At 53.7% G+C, this 22,427-nt stretch overlaps 2 protein-coding genes across 4 annotated transcripts; one reads left to right on the plus strand and one right to left on the minus strand.

Moving 5' to 3' along the window:
• Positions 1-857: 857 nt before the first annotated feature.
• SMTNL1 (smoothelin like 1) lies at positions 858-12,496 on the minus strand. Of its 2 annotated transcripts, XM_053203151.1 has the most exons (9): positions 12,356-12,479; positions 11,307-11,567; positions 8,519-9,198; positions 8,138-8,270; positions 7,935-7,989; positions 6,387-6,545; positions 6,109-6,223; positions 5,831-5,982; positions 858-1,489 (listed from the first exon to the last, which is right to left on the minus strand). In XM_053203151.1, the coding sequence occupies exons 2-9, from the start codon at positions 11,326-11,328 to the stop codon at positions 1,345-1,347; spliced, it is 1,461 nt and encodes a 486-aa protein (XP_053059126.1). In that variant the 5' UTR covers positions 11,329-11,567; positions 12,356-12,479; the 3' UTR covers positions 858-1,344. The 2 variants fall into 2 exon arrangements, with proteins under 2 accessions (XP_053059126.1, XP_026901094.1); XM_027045293.2 differs by lacking the exon at positions 11,307-11,567 and having other exon boundaries at positions 12,356-12,496.
• A 4,783-nt stretch (positions 12,497-17,279) lies between these two features.
• On the plus strand, positions 17,280-19,637 carry TIMM10 (translocase of inner mitochondrial membrane 10). Of its 2 annotated transcripts, none has more exons than XM_053203153.1 (3): positions 17,280-17,428; positions 17,856-17,971; positions 19,180-19,637. In XM_053203153.1, the coding sequence occupies exons 2-3, from the start codon at positions 17,901-17,903 to the stop codon at positions 19,379-19,381; spliced, it is 273 nt and encodes a 90-aa protein (XP_053059128.1). In that variant the 5' UTR covers positions 17,280-17,428; positions 17,856-17,900; the 3' UTR covers positions 19,382-19,637. The 2 variants fall into 2 exon arrangements, with proteins under 2 accessions (XP_053059128.1, XP_014932957.1); XM_015077471.3 differs by having other exon boundaries at positions 17,337-17,359.
• The last annotated feature ends 2,790 nt before the right edge of the window (positions 19,638-22,427 follow it).

Raw genomic sequence — 22,427 nt, forward strand, 5'->3', positions numbered from 1 at the left:
CGACTGAGCCACTCAGGCGCCCCACATGCGATCCCATTAGGTTACCAGTTTCTGGGGGCCAGGCTTCAGCCTGGGAGGAAGCCCTCCAGCTTCCAGTCCAGGATGACCACAGAAACCATCTGCTTGTCCGGCCATTAAAGTCACAGATGAATTTGGAGACCGGCTGAGTGTTTATTGAGAGGATGGTGTGGTTTCCTCAGGAGAAGGTGAGGCGGAGGGTTAGCTCCATCTACGCAAAGGTGTGGCCCTGTTCCCCAGAACTGGTGGCTCTCTGGGCTTCGAGCGTCACGTAACCCCAAACACTGTGGGCAAAGCTGGCCATGAGGGACTAGGCTGTCAACATGCCCCCACTTTACAGATGAGGCAACTGAGGCCCAGAGTGCTTCAGTGGGTTCCCGGGTCCGCTCTGCCAATCAGGGCAGAGTCCACACCTCCTGCCGCAGTGCCAAACCGGCTGGATTTCGTTTGTGTTTTTCACGAGCTGTTCTCATCCACACACAAAGCTCCAAAAGACTGATAGAGCCAGACAGGATTGTCAGCAGGAAATTATAAGCAGCTCAGGGGGTGCATCTCTAATGAGCAATAGAAAAAACAAAGCCAAGCCAAAACTTCAGCCCAAGCCGAAGGGATTAACTTAACCCAGAGGAAGGACTTTCAGGGGCCAGTGGTTCTAGGCTGTGGGAAAACCACCAGTTTAGACACAAATGTAGGGTATCTTTGAGTTGAGGGAATCGCCCCAGGCCCCACTAACCTAGTTTGAGGTTTCCAGAGAATCTTCTAGCACCTGTTCTGGAATTCCCTAATTTGGGAGAAGTGTGGAAAGAGGGAAGAGAATCGGGAAAAACACCACCGATGGCTCAAAACATACGAATGCATTTACTTTCGGCCTCACTTATCGAACACTTGATGTGACAGGCACCGGGCAAAGCTTTCCGTTCATTTCATCGTCTCGTTTAACCCTCCCAACAGGTCCATGAGGTGTGACTGTTCAGATGGTAAACTGAGGCTCAGAGAGGTTAACTCACTGGTCCGAGGTCACACAGCTGCTTAGTGGTGGGACCCAGGCCCTCGTACTTTCCCGAACGGTGTTGTGGTTGTTGAGAAGATCGTGTCCGGTGAGGAAGCCCGGCGGCTGGGCTTCATTACCCCAGAGTGAGCGAGGTTCCTGGGCAGGGGGTGTAGGGTGCACTGAAGGGCCAGACAGGATTTTACAAAAGTACCTTTAATGCGTTTAAGACTGGTGCCACCTGCCCTCGCTTGAGCCCCAGCTCCGGCGGCCTCAGGGGGCCGTGGCCGGTCAGCCGGGCGTTCCGCCCCCCTCCGCCTGCAGCGCCGGTCACCTCCTCATTTCTTCTTGGTCTTCACCAGTCCCTTCTGCACCAGGCTGCGATACAGCTCCTGGATGTAGGTGTAGACGCACTTGGAGTCGGGCACCGCCAGCCGCACCATGTCATCCACCTCCAGCAGCTGGGCACAGTCGGCCAGTTTCCTGAGGGGCAGGGTTGGGGGGTGGTGAGGAGCAGAGCCAAAGCCGAAGGATGTGGGGGGCAGGGGAAAAGGGGGGCAGCCCAGCAAGGATGAAACCCACAGAACTGTGTGTGTTGGAGCGGGGAGATCATCTCGGCTGGCCGTCCTATTGTACAGACGAGATCACCGAGGCCCTCGCGGTCCACACTCAAACGCAGCTTGGCCTGATTCCAAAGCCCCTGTTTTCAGTGCACCGTGCATGCTCGTGTGGGAGGACCCCTGGTTTCCAGTTCTGCATGCTCGTGTGGGAGCATGGAAACCTCTGGTTTCCAGTTCTGCCTTAACCCGCCCCTTCCACGTGCTGGCACACCTGTCGTCTGGGAGGCCAGGCCCCTCGGTAAGAGTTTAGAGCATGGAAGCCCAGTCCTAGCCAGAGCGCGGCTCGCATCATCTGCACCATCGCAGTCTCCATATTCATGCAGTCTCTACGCATTTCCTGAGGACCTACTATGTGCCGGGCACTCGCGTGGGGAATTCGGCACCGTGCAAAACCCAGACTCCCTCACTCGTGTCACTCACTGACAGTCTTGTGGCAGAAGACAGGCAGTAATCAAACATGCCACAGACAGCGCGTCAGATGGTGAGAGGTGCTACGGAGAAATAAGGCAGGGAAGGGAGATAGGGTATATCCCTATGTTAGGGGGTGTTTTTTTTAATAGGGTGCTCAGGGAAGGCTTCTTAGAGTAAATCATGGGCGTGTCTGAGGGAAGAGGATTCCAGGCAGAGGAAACAGCATGTGCAAAGGCCCTGAGGCAGGAGTGCTTCGAGTGTTTGAGGGACTGCGTGGAGTTTAGCAGCAGGTCCTCTTTTTCTAACTTCCCAGCTGCTCTTCGGGGCCACGTGCTGCTGGCTTTGCTGAAGCCGATAATCGGAGCAAACCACTGTTGGGGCCTTGGTACCACATGCCATGTACTTTATCCGGGTTTCCCCGGGAGTGGTCTCATGTACTCCCCGCCTCCATCCTCAACCAGCAGAAGAGGAGCTGGAGGCTCAGAGCATTTGGGGGATTTCCTCAAGGTCACAGTGACGCAGCTGGAATTCAACCCTAAGCCTGCCCCTGGCACCCTTGCCGTGCAGCTGGGTGCGGGTCCCAGCCTGCCAACCTGCCATGGGTGCCAGCTGTAGGCGAATCTGGGGGTCCGGCAGAAATCCTCTCTCGGGGCTCACGGCGGCTGGGCTGAAACCCAAGCTGGACTGGCCTGAGAGTCAGGAGGGAGGCACAGACTGGAAGATTTCCTGGAATGGGCTGTGCTCCCTGACACCCAATGCAGTCGTGTCAGCTCTGGGGTGTGGGTCAGGGTGCTGGTCCCCTACGCGGGAGAAGCTTCATTCCCGCAGGGCCTGGGGGGTGGGGCCGGGCTCCTCGGGCAGCACAGCTGATGGAGCCCTCTGGGGGCCGGGGCACTGCTGTTCCCCCTCATCCCAGGATTCCATGGTGATCAGGTGAGTTCTCGAACGGGGCAGTGGGAGGCGATGGCTGTGGCAGGGGCCCCCTTACTTTGCACGCCTCATCACACCAAACCCAAAGAAAAGCGAAGTCAGCCGCCAAGAGTCACAGCGCTGAGAAGGAGGGGGCAGGATTCGAGCTCGGCAGGTCGACCTCTGCATCCTCCAGCCCCGCGCATCCCCACCAACATCCTTCCCTTTTTGCTCCTGCCCGATGCTTCTTGGCAGCTCGGCATCGTCACCTGATGGTTCAGTTTGCCTGCCTGCAGCTCTGGCTTGGAACCATGGCCAGGCAGCAGCAGGAGGAGGACAATGACCTGTGTCCTGCAGGCCGGGGACACATGGTTCCTGATGTTCACTCAGAGCTCTCAGTCTCGACTGGGGGGGTTCATTCCCATGTCACGGCCCTGCCACTGCCCTCCTGTATGGACTAGGATGTCGAGTGACCCCACTACTGCTACCCACGCTGTAAGACTGCTGACAGGATAGAATGAGAGGGGACCCAAGGAAAGCGCTCAGCATGACACCCAGCACCTAACCACCCTCAAGTCATGGGGCTTCTCATCATCATGACAGGTGCTTCTGAGCCCAGAGCAGGACGGGGTGCTCCTGACCTCCTCGGCTTCCCACCCCAGGGCACTCACTCCATCCCTTGGCAGGAAAACGTGAACCTGAAAGGGATCTTCTGGAATATCAAGGCTGATGGTTTTCCAATTGCATCCTTGGTGCCTGAGGGCCCCATACATATGCCTCAGGGAGCATCCTGGGAAGGGTGTTGGGTGCTGAGCTGGTGTGCTCCAGGAGCCCCTCCCGACCTAGAAAGGTCCCCCCTTGAGTGACGACATTGATAGACCATGAAATCGAAGACATAAGCAAGCTGATAGAGAGTGGAAAATGGTGAGGTTAATGGATTAGAAGTCCCCACGGGGCAAAAAATGTCTTGCAGTGATGGTGTTAAACCAAGTGAGTTAGAAGGGCGAGGGGTGGGGACAGGTAGAGAGCGGAATGTCTGAGACCAAGATTTTGCACGTGGTGTAGTTATTGGCAGAAACTCATAACCATGAGCAGGTGGCTGAGGAGAAGAGGGACGAGCTCCAATAACCAAGAAGCCAGAGGGTTCTAATGATTCATGTTAACGGGTCACGTGGTCCAATGTCATCCAGGCTGTGGACAACTATCGTTTGGGTTAGGACATGTTTTGGGCCTTCTGTGCCCATTTGATTACATACGTGTTACAGCCATGAACGTCAAGCTCTATGAATGAGATTGTGTTTGAAGCAATATCTAAATTTCATAAGGAAAGTGTTATTTAGTTAAAGGAAAGTTTAAAAAAAATAAAAAGTCCCCATTTAATCCATTTTATATGTTGGGCATTCACTTAATATTTTGTGTGAGGAACCTGCTGGAAAAGAAAGACCCCATTTGAAAAGCACAGCTCAGGGGCGCCCGGATGGCTCAGTTGTTTAAGTGTCCAACTCTTGATCTCGGCTCTGGCCATGAACTCACGGCTCATGAGATAGAGCCCCACGTAGGGCTCTGTGCTGACAGCGCAGAGCCTGCTTGGGATTCTCTCTCTCCCCCTCTCTCTGTCCCTCCCCTGCTTGCGTTCTTTCTCTCTCTCTCAAAATAAATAGGGGCGCCTGGGTGGCTCAGTTGGTTAAGCGTCCGACTTCGGCTCAGGTCACGATCTCACGGTTCGTGGGGTTCGAGCCCCGTGTCGGGCTCTGTGCTGACAGCTCAGAGCCTGGAGCCTGTTTCAGATTCTGTGTCTCCCTCTCTCTGACCCTCCCCTGTTCACTCTCTGTCTCTGTCTCAAAAATAAATAAATGTTAAAAAAAAATTAAAAATAAATAAAAATAAACAAATAAACTTAAAAAATATATTGAAAGAAAAAGAAAGAAAGAAAGAAAGAAAGAAAGAAAGAAAGAAAGAAAGAAAAAAAAAAAAAAAAAAGAAAAAAGTATGGTTCGGCCTCACTCTTCCCGTTTTGCCCACAGGGGACACACAGGCCCAGAGTTGGGAACGTTGCGGCCTTAGGGCTTCCCGGCAGGTTGGTGGCCAGGTCTGGACTCGATGAGAGGGCTCAGCGTTCCAGACCAAGGTGTTTGCTACTGTCCCTTGTGACCTATTTCCTGTCCCAGGGCTTTGGGGGTGCCCTCGTGTCTACTCCGGGGCCTCAGAGTTGCCCTCACTGGCGACATCCTCTGCAGAGTCTGTTGCCACCAGGTGGCTCCGAATCATAATCATCATAAAAAGTGTGATGTCATTCATCACAATAGAGGAATGACAGCTAAGATTTTTTTTCGCAGAGTTTGCCGTGGGTGAGGCACGGTTATACTTTACTTATTTACCCAGTTCTCACCGTAATCCTGCAACGGAGGAAATGCCGTGCCCATTTTAAAGATCAGAATGTGAAGGCTCAGAGAGGTACAGGAGCCTGTCCAAGGTCACACAGCTAACAAATGGCAGAGTCAGACCATGGCCCCAAATCTCAGCCACCAGCCTGTCGAAAACAGCAGGCCGGCTTCTCCTCTCTTTCTTACCCTGCCTGCATTTTCTTTCGGGCACCTACTCCCGCCCCCGGCATTACATTTCATACGGGGTGTGTGTTTATGATCCGTCCCTCCCTTTAGGATGTAGGCCCTGGCAAACAGGGATTTTGCCGAGTTCATCTACTGCTACGCCCTGAAACAGTTCCCGGCCGTCACAAAGTGTCTGCTGGGTTCACGAGCGTGTGGCCACGGCCTCCCTCTGACCACCCCACTCCCCAACCCGGGTGAATGCAGCACGCGCCTCAGCGGCTCCCGGGCTCCCCCCCACCCCCACCCCGGCACTGCCACGCGTGGCCGCGGCTTACTCAGCGGTAGAGAAGGCCAGGGTGAGGTTGTGTCGGCGCTGTGAGGGCTCCAGGGCAGCGTAGTCGAAGGCATCGGGGAAGAACTTGTGGATGAGGGCGCAGAAGGCCATGCCGCTGCTCCAGCTGGAGGAGAAGTTCTGGATGTCCACGTGCTGCAGGGGAGGGAGCCCAGAGCAGGCCTCGGTGAGCCTGGACGTTGCCTTGGGGCTCAGCCCCGCTCAGACCTGCCGCCCCGGGGAAGGGTCCCCTGCCCCACATCGCCCCTGCTCCGTGCCCACCTCGTAGTTTCTGGTCATGGCCCGGCACCACTCCAAGAGCATGTTCTTGACACTGCCAATGGCTGCCCCCGCTGCCTTCGTGTTTCGAAACAGGGCCGTGGGGCCCGAGGCTGCCCTGCAGGGAGGGGGTGGGGTGGAGAAGGCCAGGCCAAAGACGTGAGACCCCACAGGAGGTCCCATCAGGGAGGAGCCCCGGACCCAGACATCAGTGCCCCCACCTCGGCCGGGCCTCCCCTCCGCGGTTCCCCGGGGACAGCCCAGCGCAGCCCGCACCCTACCCTCCGAACTTGTCCACGATGGCTTTGCGGTTCTGTGCGCGGGGCCCCCGGGGCCGGGCAGGGGCCGACACCCTGCGCTCCGGTGCCTTCTCTTTCTTCTTCTCCTGTGAGGGAGGGGGCTCCGTGGGAGTCTGGGGTGCATCGCTGGGTGAAGACTCACTGTGGGGAAGGTTCAGAGAAGTGTGAGAGGGGCTGGGAGCCGCCACTATAGGGTACAGGGCGGTGGTGGGGGGGGGCAGGGGGCTGGCCAGGGTGGGAGCTCCCTGCAGCCACAAGAGGCCTAGGAAGCTGAGGTCCCCACTCCCTGAACACATTTTCTCTGTGCCCAGCACTGGGAGGCGGGTCAAGACGGGATGATGAAGTTCGGTGTAACTTTGGGAGCATGTGGTCTGGTGAGATGTGTGGGCGGAACTAAGATAAGTGTGACGTCTGACGGGAGTTTGAATCCTGGCTTTGCCTCTTATTTGATCTTGGGACTATCCTGTCACTTCTCTGAGTCTCAGCATCCTCGTCTGTAAACTGGGGACGAGAAGAACTACCTACCAAGGGGGCTCTAAGGCTTGAGAGCGAGGGGGAGTGGAGAACACCCAGCTCTGCCTGTCGCGTAACTGTCCGAGTGCTCAGAGAACACTGACCCATTACCTTTCCCTACAAAAGCGACGCGGAGGTGAATTTCAGGTCAAAATAAAGGAAGCTTCTTCTAATGGGTTAAGTTACGCGATGGCAAGAAAGCTCTCACTTTATCCAGCACCTGCTGTGTGCCAGGCACTGTGCTAAGGGCTTTATACGTTTTATTTTTATTTTTTGAAGTTTATTTATTTATTTTGAGAGAGATGGAGACAGGGCCAGAGGGGGAGCGCAGAGCCTGACGCGGGGCTCGAATTCACAAAACCGCGAGGCCATGACCTGAGCCGAAACCACAAGTCGGTGCCCCACCAACTGAGCCACACAGGCACCCCTATACATTTTCTTTTCAAGTAATCTCTCAGCCCAGCGTGGGGCTCGAGCTCATGACCCCGAGATCAAGAGTTGTATGCTCTACCGACCGAGCCAGCTGGGCGCCCCAAGTGCTCTGTACATTTTATGTCACTTAAGCCCCACAGTAATCCTCCGAGGTAGGCACGGTCACGGTGCCCACTTGGCAGAGGAGGAGAAAAGTGACAAAACCAAGGTCACACAGTTGGTTAGTGGCAGAGTCATGGTCTGAACTCAGGCTTTCTGCTCATGCTCTGTGGGTCGTGCTGACGTTAGGGAATGTGCCGAGCCACACGATGAGGAGCCCCGTGAAGATCTGTCAAGGACGCCGAGGATGAGGAGGCTTTAGCAGGGGAGTAGGAGTGAGTGGTCGAGGCACGCTCCCCCCTCCTTTGCTCCCATTCTCCGGCTCCTTTGGTTTCGTGGGCTCTGCCCTGGGACAGGGGACCGAAAGCCAGGAATCCTGGAGCATCTCAAGTTCAGGCACCAGGGAGACCCAGGCTCGGGGGGTAGACTTTGAAAGGAGCATGTGGTAGAGAGAGTTGGAGCTGGGGCCCCAGACCTTGACATTACCTGGCCGAAGGACTGGTCTCTCCTGAAGCTGCTGCGGTGTCTGGACCCAACCCACCTGGAGGGAGGGAATGGGAGGGTGAGAAGCTGGAGGGAGGGAAAGGTGGGGAGAGAAGCTGGAGGGAGGGAAAGGTGGGGAGAGAAGCTGGAGCTCCCCTGTCGTGTTGTCTGCACCCCCCTCAGGGGAGCTCCCTGGACTCACTCACCTGGGCTGAGACCACTGCCCTCCTCCGTGGGGCTCTCGAGCCACTCCTCGGGGGAGCTGGGAATCACTCCTGCTCCTTCCTCCGACTCTCTCTCCACATCCTGGTCCTGCTCTTCCTGGGGACCACCTGACTCCTGGAACGAACACGATCTGTGCGGGCTCATGGGCACACAAGCGCCTGCCCAAGTCTTCGTGAGGACTGCAGAAAGATCTAGAAGGCAGCCTGGGGCCACGGGCCCCACCCCAGGCTCTCGATGTCAGTGGGAAGACTGGACTTTCTCAAAGGAACAACGCGGGGCAGGGCGGGGGCTTGCTTCCTGGGCTGCCAGGGACTCCAGAACACTGTGGGGGCCTCCTGCCTCCCCTCCTTTGCCTGACTCACCGCCTCCTTCACGTCAGCCTCCTGAGGCTCAGCCTCGGCCTCCTCCTCTTCCACGGCAGCCTTCGTCTCTGAGTCCGACACGGCCTCTGGGGCACCCGCTTTCCCTTGAGCTTCCGCTGCAGGCCCCTCCGGCTTGTCGCTCTCCTCCTGAGAGGCCACTGTGGCCCCCTCCTTCCCATCAGCCTCCTCGGCCCCAGTCTCGGCCTCCCGCTCCCCAGTGGCCTGCTTGGGCTCAGCCTTGGCCTCCTCACTCACGTGGGCTTCCTCCCTAGATTCAGGCTCGGCCTGCTTCTCGTCAGCTTGCTGCTTCTCGGAGGCCGGCGTGGTCTCCTGCCCTTCCTTGGCCTCCTTGGGGTCAAGCTGGGTCTCTTCCTTCCCATCAGCGGTCTCCTGAGGAGCCGCCGTGATCTCTTCCTTCCCGCCGCCCTCCTTGTGAAGTTCTGCCTCCCCTTTGGCTTCCACCTTGACCTCATCCCACCCGTTTGCTTCCCCTTGAAATTCAGCTGACGTGCTGGCCTCGGCCAGTGCTCTTTCCGGAGGCCCCTCTTTGAGGATCTTCTTCTCTGTAGCTTTGGCCTCCTTTTCTGCAGAGGCTCCACCTCCCTGCGTCACCGGGGCCTCTGCGGCTGGGGAGACAGTGGTCCCGTCCTTGGAGGGCTCCCCTTCCTTCTGCTCCATCTCTGGAAAGTGGAGACAAGCAGACCTGGTCGTGCCCCATTGCCGTGTGAGGTGAAGGCCCCACGCGCGGAAAGCGCTGGCCCCAGAGTCTGGAGGCCTGCTGTTCAGTCCCAGGTCCCCCAATGCCTGGGCTTGTGACTTGAGCAAGACATGAAGTTTTCTCACTGTGATAAAGTGAAGGGGTACAGGGCCACGGTGACTTGACATTGGATGGCGCCCCCCCTAACAGCCCTCTGCGGGCTGTGGCTTGGGCTCTAGAGAACATTAGATCCTATGATGCCTCTTCAATGAGTTTGCCTCTTTCTGAAGAAGCCAACGAGATGGTTACAATGTGTACAATGTGGTGCCGGCGTCGGGGAACGCCTGTGGGACAGCGGCTACTTTCCTGTTTTAATGGAGCCCAAAGCAGGAGGGAGTATATAGATAGAATGTGATAGGGCTGTTCTGTTTCCACTGTACTTATGTTTACAGTTCCTTTCTCTTCCTGGCCGGTGATATTGAGTGTCCATTTCCACTAGGGAGATAAGGTTTCTTTTGAAAATACATTTATTGAATTTAAAAATAAGTTAATGCAAAGGAAGGCATTCAGGAAAGGATACAGGTGGCACAGATGTGGCTTAATTCTGGGGGTGGTGTAAAAATGCCCGAAATCTGGGAAAACCTGGGCCAGCTGGTGTCTGGGTCTCTCCTAGCTGCCCCAGCTTTGGCACGGTCCACCTGTGGTTCTCAGAAAAGCTGGGCCTGGACACGGAAGAGTTTGTTTTGGTGAAGAATAGAAACGTACTCTCCCTAACCTCTGCCAGAGACATCTGAGCCTCCAACTGCCAGGGACGAGTCGGGGGAGAGGGACATTATGATACCTCAACGTGAGGTTCCCTATCCAAGTACTGTACCTACTGTAGGATGTACAAAAACAGGTGGGTGGGGGGGACAGGGCCACCTCCTTCATCTCCCTGCCCTTCTTGGGTGTCTGTTTACAAAGAAAACAATCCTCAAATAGTGTTCAGGGCATGACTCAGATGGTAAGTGAAGTAGGCACTCCTGTCACTGGCTAAAAATACCTCCTGCCCTCTGCGATGCCACCATTCTGGGCCACGGTACCCAGGGCACCCGGGCAGTTGGGACAGGGGCAGGAAGACAGGCGGACTGGTGACAAGGCTCTGTTCCTGCCACCCACTCGGGTCTTACTGCCCCCAGGCCGGATCCCTGGGGTCCCTAGATTTGGTGCCCCCACCGCTTCTGAGGAAGCCGGCTAGAATTTGCAAAGATGCTCGCACCCCTCCCGCTAGAGCCCCTTCATGGTTGAGCGGCTCCAGCAATGGATTAACTGGAAACTAACCAGCAGGATGGAATGCACATCAGCAGGGAGCCAGGAGGCCGAGAGCTGGCTTGACCCCCCCCATCTCCTGGTCGCTCCCTCTGAGACCTGAACAGACCCTTTCCTTCTCAAGTGCTCAGTTTTCACTGACAAACATAGGATTCATCTAGATCAGGTTTTCCAAACTGTTCTGCGGAAAACGAGGGCCTCCTGAGACATTAATAGGGGCTAGGATTGGGGGGGATGTAGTCTTTGGCTGAGGTTATTCCAGAAACGGCCTACTCTTTACCCTTTTAGAGATACACAACTTCTTTAGCGCATAAGTGGATTCTAGATACCCCATAGTAAGGGAAATCTTAACTTTGGCGTGCCTGGGTGACTCAGTACGTTACGCATCCGATTTTCTTTTCTTTTTTTTTAAGTAGGCTCCACGCCCAAGGTGGGCCTTGAACTCACAACCCTGAGATCAAGGGTCACGTGCTCTACCGACTGAGCCAGCCGGGTAGGTGCCCAGAAGGGAGCGCTCGGCACACATCAGCTCGTGATGTCCTGACCCAGCCATGAGGGCATTTAGTTGGTGAGACAAGGCAGAGAGAACGGAAGGCCAGTAAGATGTCCACAAGCCCCTTTTACACCTCGAAGCGCGGTGGTGCTTGGCAGAGACATAGAGGAGGGCTGCAGCCATCTTTCCCTTTGTCTACATGCCTCACACTGTGGGGGAGGCGGGGGTGGGGAAGGACGGGCAGGTGCACACACACACACACACACATACACACACACACACACACACACCTCCGCCGTCCTGTGTGTTCATCACCTCAGCTTTCCGCCCTGCAGGCTCGTCATAAATAGATAAGGAGTGAAGAGACTCAGGAGGTGAGAAGCCAGGATAGCACCATCCCACCCCAACACTAACGATTCTACAGGAGGTTGACAGCTTATGGTGTGGTGCCCTGTTCCACCTCACTCATTCCTCGCTCTCGCCCTTTGGAAGTAGGCGTTACTGGCCCCATTTTACAGATCGGGCACTTGAGGCTCGCGGAGTTGGAGTCCCTTGAGTAAAGTCACAGGACAATTGAATGGTTCAGCCATATCTAGAATCCAGGTCTCCTGACAACCAGCCTGGCGCTTCCGCCCACAGGGATGCGGCTCCCACCAGCTCCCCAGCCAGGGGCCCAGAGTGAGGGCCACCCCGCTGGCAGGCGAGGGCGGTTGGCTGTGGCTGACGAGTGCAGCTCTCTCTCTACCATGCATGGCGGGTGCCGTCCTCCCTCCCTTCCTCCCTCTCCTCTTCCCTTCCTCCTTCCTCCCCAGGAAGCCTACATTTTGTGTCCCTTTCCCTCTCTGGGTTTCTCTCGGCTGACTGGGAGAAAAAGAACCCAGGAGCTTGGAGTCCCAAGCTCCAAATGCTGTAGACGACGCTTTACGGTTCTGTTCATGAGACCCCGAACCCCTGCCTCCCACCCTGTCTTCTGGTGGTCCTGAGGCTGCCACCATCCCCCACGCCAGCCAGTGACCCTCCCTTGGAGAAACCAGTCTCAACTGCTTAGAGAGTCTGCCTCCCACCCCAGCTGGCCTGGACTCCCAAGACCCTCTCTGCCCCTGTCCGGTCCTCCCTGTGAATGGCCACCTGTGGGCTGATCTCTAGTTGCCCAACACCTTAGGGCTGGGTCCCTGACCTCTGGCATCTAAAGAGAGCCGACAAAGCGGTGGAGAGGGTTAGCGAAGAGCCTGGATTTCTCCGACTCTGGGGCTCTGCGTAGAGGCTCCAGGCCTTGGAAGGTGGGAGAGGGGTTGGGCAGCTGGAGGGGCCACTTAGAAACGGCTGGGGCTTCTCCTACCTGCGTGGCCTCTGCCTGGGGGCTTGGAGCTGTCTCCTTCCTCCAGCTGAGCGGCCTCACTCCCCGGCTGCCTTTAGCCCCAGCCAGTGGCCTCCAGCCCCCAGCTCCTGGGTCTGCCCGCCTCCCCCTCCTCCTCCCCCCTCGCACCCCACCCCCACCTCAAGAGCCTTGGGTCCAAGGAGAGCATTGTTTACTGCCCTGTTGGTACAACACTTTCCCTTGGCCTAGGAGGCTCAGATTTCCCGTGAAGATTTGACAGGTGGCACCTTTCAATCACAGCGCGTCTTTCCTGCCCTGACCCCGGGGGCATCCATCCTGTGGCCACCTTTCTTCCCACTGTACTTGCCTGGCCCTGGTCACCCCGCAGACCATCCGCAGGCCCATGTGGAATATGGTCACCAGCCCTCTGGCCTCGCTGGCCCGTCCACAGCCCAGGCTGGGACTCCCCTTTTCCCTCTGCCCCCGCACCCCTACCCCATGTTCCTTTAAATAGTCTTTTACTCTTCTACAGATGGAAACAGCTGCTGAGGGGTGGGCTGCGAGGGGCCTAACGGGACAGCTGCCCACAGTGGGGGTGTCTCAGGGGCTCACACTGCACAGAGGGATGTGGGGGTGGGGGGGAGGGGCGAACAGGTGAGGAGGGATGGCCCAAGCTGATGGATCGCTGGGCTTAGAGTCTAGAAAATACAGGACTGAATTCTGTTTTAAGCTGAAGGGACGGGTACATAGGAGGCTCTGAACACATTTTTGTACTGAGTTGGGATTTTTGCTCAGAAGAACAGATCGTGCCTTCTCTAACGTGTCCTGTGATGTAAGAGAGGTATACTGTGGGAGAATGTGTGCAGGGCACGCCCCTGTCGCTGTTGAAGCCTGGGATCCCCGCCACCGCCTCCCCCAGCCCCTTCCACTCTGGCCTCTTTTCTGTCCCTCAAATAAGTTCATTCCTTTCCACACTCACGGCTGTCACCTTTTGGCTTCTGCCCTTTGCGAGACTGTTCATCCTTCTCAGGCTGCTCTCACCTCAAATTCTGTTCCCTCGGAGACCCTCCATGGCTTCAGTTCCTCTCCATCACTTCAGCCTGTTTTATTTTCTTCATAATATTTATTGATATCCAAAACTGGGTTATTTATTTCCTTATTATCTGACTCTCACTGGACTGTAGGCTCCATGAAGGCAGGGACTTCATCTCCCATGCTCATGACTGTGTGCCCAGGGTCTAGCAAACTGCCTGGTTCGTATGAGGTGCTCAATAAACATATATTGAATAAATAAATAGGTTAATAGAAGGTCATGGGAGGGGGAGGGGGCAATCCCGTGGGGCTTAGAGGCCACTGTAAGGATGTTGGCTTCTGCTCTGTGATTGGGAGCCAGTGGACCCTTTCAGGTGGCGAAGGACATGATCTAACTTTAGTTGTTGACAAGATGACTCTGGTTGCTGTTTTGAGAATAGATGGAGTCTGGGGGGGGGGCGGCGGGGGGCATGAGAGGAGACGGGGAAAGCAGTCAGGACATTACTGCAGTAACCCAGGTGCAAGATGGTGGTGGCTTGGACAGGATGGTCAGCGCTGAAGTTGAGGGGAAGTGATGAGGAATGGTGACAGAGGATAACAGCGATCAAGGCTGTGCCCGCTTTGTCTCCAAGCTCATAGAACGGCCATTCTGTTCAAGCCATGGACGGTCTAACTCTCTCGTCTCCTGCTCATCTCAAAGGAGTCCACCTGGGCTGTCTTTGTATTCTGTACACGTCTCATGAGTGGTCAGGGCCCATGTAAGATTCCGGGTGACAAGCCAGCATCCCTTCCTTTGGGGTTGAGGTCTCAACCAAGAGGACAATACTGTTCCACGGTGAGTCACAAATACACAAGTCCCTTCTGGGAGGCTGGGGGGCTCGGAAGGGGTGGAACACGGTAGAGCGAGAGGCCAGAGGTTCAGCGTGGTGCTGAAAGGGGTCAGCAACTGTAGATGATGTGTCTGGATTCCAAAGATGGTGTATCTGGATTCTGGAAGGTTAGGGCTGTGTAAACTATTTGTTTACATTTATTTATTTTGAGAGGGGAGCATGCTTTGGGGAAGGGGGCAGCAGAGAGAGAGGGAGACACAAAATCCCAAGCAGGCTCCACAATGTCAGCATAGAGCCTGATGTGGGGCTTGAACTCAAAAACATGAGATCATGATTTGAGCTGAAATCGAGAGTCGGATGCTTAACCAACAGAGCTACCCAGGTGCCCCAATAACATGGAGGGAGTACTCAAGGTTAAATCTTACATAACCATCTGCAATATCAAAGCCAGGAAATGGACACTGGAACAATGGTTTGTATAGTTTTATGACATCTTATATGCTTAGATTTGTATAAACACCTCCACAGTCAGGATGCATAGCCATTCCATCAACACAAAGCTCTCCCTGTGCTACCCCTTTATATGCACCCCGCCCCCCCCCCACACACAGCAACTCTACCCTGGGTAACCATTTATCTCTTTGTCTCTATAATTTTGTCACTTTGAGAATATTATTTAAATGGAATCATACAGTACGTAACCTTTTGTAACACCTAATAAAAATCCCATCAAGGAAGCAGATAACTCTTGTAAGAACCCATTCCTTTTCCCATGCACTTTCTTAACATTCCATAATATGTTGGCTATAATATCAAAAGCAAAAACCAGCACAACATGTGTCCACTAAAATATGTGTGCAATATTCACGGAAGCATTGTCATAATAGCCCCAAACTGGAAACAACCCCAAAGTCTATCAACAGGTGAATGGATAGATGAATTGTAGCTTATTCATACAAGCACTAGACAGCATTAAAAAAAAGAATAAAAGATAGACACAACATTGAGCTAAAGAAGCCGGGCACAAACCAGAAAATAATGTATAACTCCATTCACATGAAGTTCAAGAGTGGGCAACAGAAGTCAGAATAGGGCATCCGGGTGGCTCAGTTGGTTAAGCGTCCGACTCTTGGTTTCAGCTTGGGTCACACTGTCACGATTTGTGGGATCGTGCCCCATGTCTGTCTATGCTGACAGTGCGGAGCCTGCTTGGGATTTCCTCTCTCACTCTCTCTCTCTGCCCCTCCCTCCCTCTCTCGTCTTTCAAGATAAATAAATAAAACATTAAAAAAAAGAAGAAGTTGGAACAGTGGTTAACTTTCGGAGAGGGGTTATTGACTGGGAAGGAACATAAGATACTTTTTTTTTTTTAAGAGAGAGAGCAAAAGCGATAGTGAGAGAGAGAAAGAGAGAGAGAGAGAGAGAGAGAGAGAGAGAGAGAGAGAGAGAGGGAACACATTTGGGAGAGGGGCAGAGAGAGAGAGAGAAAGAATCCCAGGCAGGTTCCATGCCCAGCCCAGAGCCCCACATGGGGCTCTTTCATGACCATAAGATCATGACCTGAGCTGAAATTAGAAGTGGAATGCTTAATTGACTAAGCCACCCAAGTGCCCCCATAAGATAACTTTTGAAGGTGTTGGAAATATACTGTATTTTGATTTGAGTGGTGGTCTTAAGAATGACTATGTACGAGGTGCCTGAGTGGCTCAGTGGGTTGAGCAGCCGGCACTTGGTCTCGCCTCAGGTCACGATCTCACAGTTTGAGTTTGTGCCTGTCGCTGGGCTCTGTACTGACTCATAGAGCTTCCTTGGGATTCTCTCTCTCCCTCTCTCTGCCCCTGCCCTGCTCACATGCTCTCTCTCTCTCTCAAAATAAACAAAATAAATTTTTAAAAAGTTAAAAATCAAGTTTGTTTCATATATTTGTCATTTTACTGTATAAATGTTATACTTTAGTTTTATTAAAAAAATTTTTTTAAGTAAGAGCTACACCCAACATGGAGCTCGAATTCACCACGGGGTGGAGATGTAAGGAGTTGCATGCTCTACTAACTGAACCAGCCCAGAGCCCCTGTCATACCTTAATTTTAAAGTATGGGGGCACAGGGTTTGAGAAAGATGAGTCCTTACAGCAGAAAGGAGGGCCGGTGTTTAAAAATTTTGACTCTCCCGGGGAACCAGGGAAGCAAACAGTGACCAATCATATATGTCTAGCCCATCTTCTCCAACGGGCAGTGTATGCTTGCACCATTCATTTGCATCTTCTAAATTTCGTTTACTGGGAAATCCCTTGAAAAATCAAAGGATTGGGGTGGATTTTTGTTGCGCCGGGGTGCAGATCTAGGAACACATGGAACCTGGAAAGATGCGTTCACAAGTACCTTCCTTCTCCCTCGTTCAAATACACTAGGTTAGCTCTGGTGGCAGCCAAAATTGCTCCTATTCACCTTTTCATGGCCCAGGGCGTCTAACAGAAGTTGCATAAAACAGACCGTACACATGTCTCATCTTTCTGTGAGCAGGAACCGTGCCTCGCTTCTCTGTGCAATCCCAGAGAAATCTTAGCACCTACATGCAGCGGTATTCCCAGTGTCTCGGAGCGTTGGTTCTCAACTTTGGCTGCACAGAGAGCACTGGAGGATTTGAAACATTTATCGATGCCTACAACCTATTCCCGGGAGTTCTGATTTAATTGGTATGAAGTGAGGCATGGGCTTCGGGGTCTTTTAAAGCGTTCCAGGTGACCTAAATGTGCAGCACAAACAGAACTGCTTTTGGGGGGCGGCTTTCCTTCCCCGCGCCTACTTTGCTGCCGTGGCGTCAACTCTCCGGGGGGTGCGGGCGAGGCTCACCGGGCTCGGCCCCGCGACCCTTCCTCCGGAACAGTTAAATTCAGACCTCCCCGCGATCACCCAAGGGACTTGACAGCCAGGCTGCAGGCGCTCTGCACTCCGCCCAAGCCTCTATGGTGTTTTGGTGTCCTCTCTAGCATTTGCAAGGCGTCTTCGCCTCCAGCCGCGGCCGGCGGCTCCCTCTCTATGGTAGCGGATTTCACAGCGCACCTCGCTGGTACTTCATTCCGGAAGCGGGTCCGACCAAAGAGGCGGGACTTCCCTCCCGGAAGTGACCCACGTGCTTCCGCCTTAGCCTACCTGGTTTTACGGTGAGTTCCTAGTATCTGCTGTAAGTTGGGGTCACTGCGGGCGTTGAGACCGGCTCCAGGCCGTGGTAAGTGAACTCTCGACTCAAGGTGACCCTGATAATGTCGCCGCCATTTCAGAGGTGCAGCCTCTGGACCGGGACCTGGGCGCCCTCGCTCCGCGTGTGATCGAATTCCCAGCGCCCTAGAGGTTCAGGCCCGCGGTTTAGTGTTTCTTTCCGGGCTCCCCATCTTTTCCTGGATAGAAGTGGCCACGAGGGACTGAGCGTCAGGGCTCCCGGGCTCGATTTCTAGGCCCTCCATTGATGCGCTGTGTGACCTTGGGCTAGGCAGTGTTTTCTGGGCCTCAGTTTCCCCATCTGTGAGATGGGGTGGTTAAACTCACTGAGGTCCGTGGCTCCTGCCCGCCCGGTGTCCTATGATTCCTCCACATCCCCCATCCCCTGGGATGGGAAACTGAACGGGAGGGGTGGACGCTAACGGTGATGTCTGCTCCCAGGTCGAGGAGGCCAGAAGGAGATCCCTTCCACGGTGCAGGGCTGAGATGGATCCGCTCAGGGCCCAGCAGCTGGCCGCAGAGCTGGAGGTGGAGATGATGGCTGATATGTACAACAGGTAAGAGCCAACCGCACGTTACCTTGTCTTCGAGAATGAGCCTAGGTCACCCTTTCTCAGAGTACCTTTCTGAGGGTACCCACCCCCACCTGTGACCCTCATGGTGGAGGGCTAATACAAAGGCAGTATGGGGTCACTAGAATGAGATCGGGATGCTGATGGCGAGGAAGGAGCTGAGCAGGAAGGGCAGTTAAAGCTCTGATTAGGTTCCAGGAGCAGTTGAGCATCTGCCTTTTGACAAACAGTACGTAGCCCACTTAGCAGTGGACGTTTCTTAAACTCGTACTCCACCTCGGGCATGTGCTGAGCATTTTTCACACCTTAATGTTTTAAAAAAATCTTCAAAATGACCCACTGGGCTAACTTTAGTTGTCCCATTGTGCGGTGAAGACATGGAGGCTTCTGGAGGTTCAAGAACTTTCTCGGGGTTCACAGTTGGTGAATAGCAATGTCAGGACCAGTACATCAGTCTGACTCCAGACTAGTGGCCACAGCCATATGGCAAATTTGGGAACAAATTGACTCCATCAATCACCGCTCTTATGGCCTTGGGCAAATCACTTGGATTGTTGGACTGGTGGTTCTCCTGTAAAATGGAGATAATAACAGTACCTACCTCCTGGAGACATTGTTAATGTTAAACGAAGAAATGTATGACAAGCTCTAAGTATCGAGCCCAAAACGTAGAAGGCAATCCACACGTGTTTGCTGTTTTTATCGGCTTAAGCTTCCTGGTATTTTCTCTTGGTGGTTTATCTGGGAAGCTGTATGTTCGAATACTTTTCAAATATTTTAAATAATTTTAAGATGTAGGCTGTGAGGTCAGGGTCCGTGGGTTCATAGCTAAGCTTTATGGGATCCTGAGGCTCTCCATGTTTTAATTTCCTTATCTGTAAAATGGGGATAGTGATAGCGCCTCTACCTCGGAGGATTATCGTGGGGACTGCATAACAGTCTGCGTCAAGCACTTAGCATGATGCCTGGAACCTAGCCAGTGCTCAACTAACGGTTCCTATATAATCAGTCATAAACGTGGGCTCAGATGACGTGAGGACTGTCAAGGACATTCCGAGATGGTTGAGATGCAAACTGAGGATTTAGACCGCCTTCTTGGGAGGTGAAATCAGTGTAACAGGGCAGGAATGATGACGAGTTCCTGGTATGCCTCAGGATGCTGCCGACCTGACCTTGCCCTTGCTTCCCCCCAGAATGACCAGTGCCTGCCACCGGAAGTGCGTGCCTCCCCACTACAAGGAAGCAGAACTGTCCAAGGGCGAGTCTGTGTGCCTGGACCGCTGTGTCTCCAAGTACCTGGACATCCATGAGCGGATGGGCAAAAAGTTGACAGAGTTGTCTATGCAGGATGAAGAGGTGATAAAGAGGGTGCAGCAGAGCTCTGGGCCCGTGTGAGGCCCCAGCCGGTATACATCCCGAGGTGCGCCCTGTCTCTTCCCACTTGTCTAACAAAAGTGCCCCCATTGGGTGTCATCTGTGAAGACGGCCAGGCCTAGGCTCCTTGTGGAGAGGCTCCAGGAGCCCAGAGTATGATAGAGCTGTCTCCCGGTTGAAGAAGGGGTGTTTGTCCCCCTGGGATGTGACTGTGCATGTACGTGTATGTGTGTGTGTATATATATATATATATTAAAACGGATTTGTCGACACTTACCATATGCAGAGCAGTGTGGCCGGCACTTGGGGTAGAGGCAGCAGACACAGGCTCTACCAGCAGAGGGGGTCCAGCGTGGTGTTTGAAAGCACAGACTGGTCCGAAGGTTTAGGTTCCTGGCACAGGTCGGCCACTTGTCCTGTGACCCTGAACTTGTCCCTTCCCTGTGCTGTAGCTTCCTCATCTGTCAAATGGGGACAGTCGTAGGGCTGTTGGGAAGATTAAATGATGTACCACGTGCACAGCTTTTAGAATAATGACTAGGGCACAGGCAGTGCCCAGTAAGTATTAACCATATACATGTGTTGAAATAACAGCTTAAAATTTAAGTGGAGTCAGGCAGGCATTTTTCCAGATCTTAAGGAAATACTTAGAGGAGCGAGTGAACAGGAGATAGGATTTGAGAAGGAAGCAGCCAACCCCTTGGTTCCAAATGGCAATATCGAAACATGTGAAGGGCCCAGCCTCGGGTGTGACGTGAGTGATCAGGGAGGGGACTGAGTGAAACCCACTGCCATTCGCTGCTCACCTGAATCAGAAACTGCACTCCTCACTCTTCACATGATGTCCGAGGTAGCTCTTTCCACCATCTTTCTGTGCTGCCATAATGGTGCACGTGAATGTCCTGGCCGACACCCTCGAGAGCATTAACAACGCTGAAAGAGGCAGGCGCCAGGTTCTTACTAGGTCATGCTCCAGGGTCATCGTCCGGTTCCTCATTGTGATGAAGCATAGTCACATTGGCAAAGTTGAAATCGTTGATGATCACAGAGCTGGGGAAATTGCTTGTGAGCCTCGCGGGCAGGTTAAACACGTGTGGAGTGATCTGAGATACAACTCAGAGATCCGGAAAAGTGGCAGAATAATCTGCTCCTGTCCCACCAGTTTGATGTCGTTGCACTGACCGCCTCAGCCGGCGTCATGGGGACCATGAAGAAGCAAGACAAAAACACACAGAAGGGAAAATCCTGGGATTCTCTTTCTAGGGATGGAATACGTGCATGCAAATAAAATGTCTCGATGGTAACAAAACATCTGACCTAATCCACTCACCTGGGCTAAGGGGTCCTATAGGGGAGTGGGGGCCCAGAGAGGTGGTTGCTGGCCGGAGGTCTCATGAGAGGAGCGGTCACATGGAGGCCAGGACTGACTGCTACACTTTGCCGCCTCACTGAGACCAGTGCCTCGACTTCCTGTCCTTCCTGTCCTGAGTGCCTCAGAGAACTGCAGCTTGCAGAACGTGTGGGTCACTCCAGGTGGGGTTTTGGTTGACACCAATGCCACTGGAAGGAGTGCCTTCACGGTAGAAGGTGCATACCTGGGATGGAACCTCACCGGATCTCTAGGCATCGAGCAAAGGAAGCGATAGAAGCAGTGAGTTTGGGGCTTAAAAGTGCAGGCCGTCTGGGGTGAAATTTTCTAGCTGCATGATCATGGGTGAGGCATTTACCTGCTGTGTGCCTCAATTATTCCCTCCATAAAATGCTAATGGTACCTACCTCACTGAGTGTTACGAAAATGAATCATGTTAATAACTAAAACACTTAGGAAAGTGTCTGCCTCTGTCACATTAAGGACTCGATGTTGGCTTTTTTGTTTGTCTGTTGCGGATAGACCCCGGGGAAACCTCAAAACCATGTCCCTTGACCTTAGTGGCGAACGGAAGGTGAAAGCTTCTCCCTAGGTACTGAAGTGCAAGCGTGGGCCAACAGGTGGCGCTGTCTGCCCGCAGGATCAGCACTGCCATAGACAATTCCACAAATGCCTATTAGCCGCTTCTGTGCTAGGGAGAGGCGAGCCGGAGGAAGATCTTGTGTTTGCCCTCAGGTTTAGCAAGGAACATCGTAAATTACGATAGTGCATAGCGGGAACATCACAAAGAGGTGGTAGGAGTGGAGAGAAGAGGTTCCAGCTGGAGGGAATGGTACTTACAAAGGCTTTGCAGTGGCAGAAAGTGTGGAGCGTTCCAGAGACCGCTTCAGCAGGCCTGGGACGCTGAGTGTGAAGGGAGGTAGTGGTGAGAGATGAGACGGGGGGGGGGGGGGGGGGGGGGGGGGGGCGCTGGGCAGGCACAGCACTGTAAGAGCCTGAGAAGCTGTGTTAAGGACTTTGGATTTTCTCCTACTAAGGGCATCAGCAAACTGTTGAAAGATGTAAACCCTGGCAGTGAAAGTGACAGATTGGCATTTCAGAGGCTCTCTCCAGCTGCCAGCTGGGTGGGAAGTGGAAGATGATGGTAGATAATGGATTAAGGGGAGAGGTGCCAGGGAGCCAGTAAGGATAGCTCGTGAGTGGCAGTGGTATATTAATAAGTCTACTGTTTCAGTTAATCCTTATAACAACTCAGAAGCAGGTACAGTTCTCACTTTATTGCTTTTCTTTTTTAGAATGTTTTTGAGAGAGCATGAGCAGGAGAGGGGCAGAGAGAGAGAGAGAGAGAGAGAGAGAAAATCAGAAGTAGGCTCCAGGCTCTGAGCTGTCAGCACAGAGCCCGAGGCGGGGCTTGAACCCATGAGCTGTGAGAGCATGACCTGAGCTGAAGTCCCAACGCTCAACTGACTGAGCCACCCAGGTGCCCCCAGTTATTCTCACTTTCTAGATGAAGAAGTTGAAGTCTGAAGAGTTAGTAACTTGCTGAAGGTCATAAAACAAGCAAGTGACAGAGCCAGGATCCCAGCTTATTCAGATAACAGAGCCCACTTTTAACCACCCCTCTAGGATTGGGGTGGTGAGGGGACACTCCTTAAAGAGATACAGGTCAGCAATTTCTAATTTCATTCAACAATATTG

This window comes from Acinonyx jubatus, chromosome D1, assembly GCF_027475565.1.
Source record: "Acinonyx jubatus isolate Ajub_Pintada_27869175 chromosome D1, VMU_Ajub_asm_v1.0, whole genome shotgun sequence".
Classification (NCBI taxonomy): Eukaryota; Metazoa; Chordata; class Mammalia; order Carnivora; family Felidae; genus Acinonyx; species Acinonyx jubatus.

Coding starts and splice junctions, on each gene's coding strand:
- SMTNL1 (XM_053203151.1), bottom strand. CDS start 11,328: ATGAACACACAGGACGGCGGAG. Junction 9,199..11,306: donor GAACACACAGGACGGCGGAG/GTGTGTGTGTGT, acceptor TCCACTTTCCAG/AGATGGAGCAGAAGGAAGGG. Junction 8,271..8,518: donor AGGCTGACGTGAAGGAGGCG/GTGAGTCAGGCA, acceptor TGTTCGTTCCAG/GAGTCAGGTGGTCCCCAGGA.
- TIMM10 (XM_053203153.1), top strand. CDS start 17,901: ATGGATCCGCTCAGGGCCCAGCAGCTGGCCGCAGAGCTGGAGGTGGAG. Junction 17,972..19,179: donor ATGGCTGATATGTACAACAG/GTAAGAGCCAAC, acceptor GCTTCCCCCCAG/AATGACCAGTGCCTGCCACC.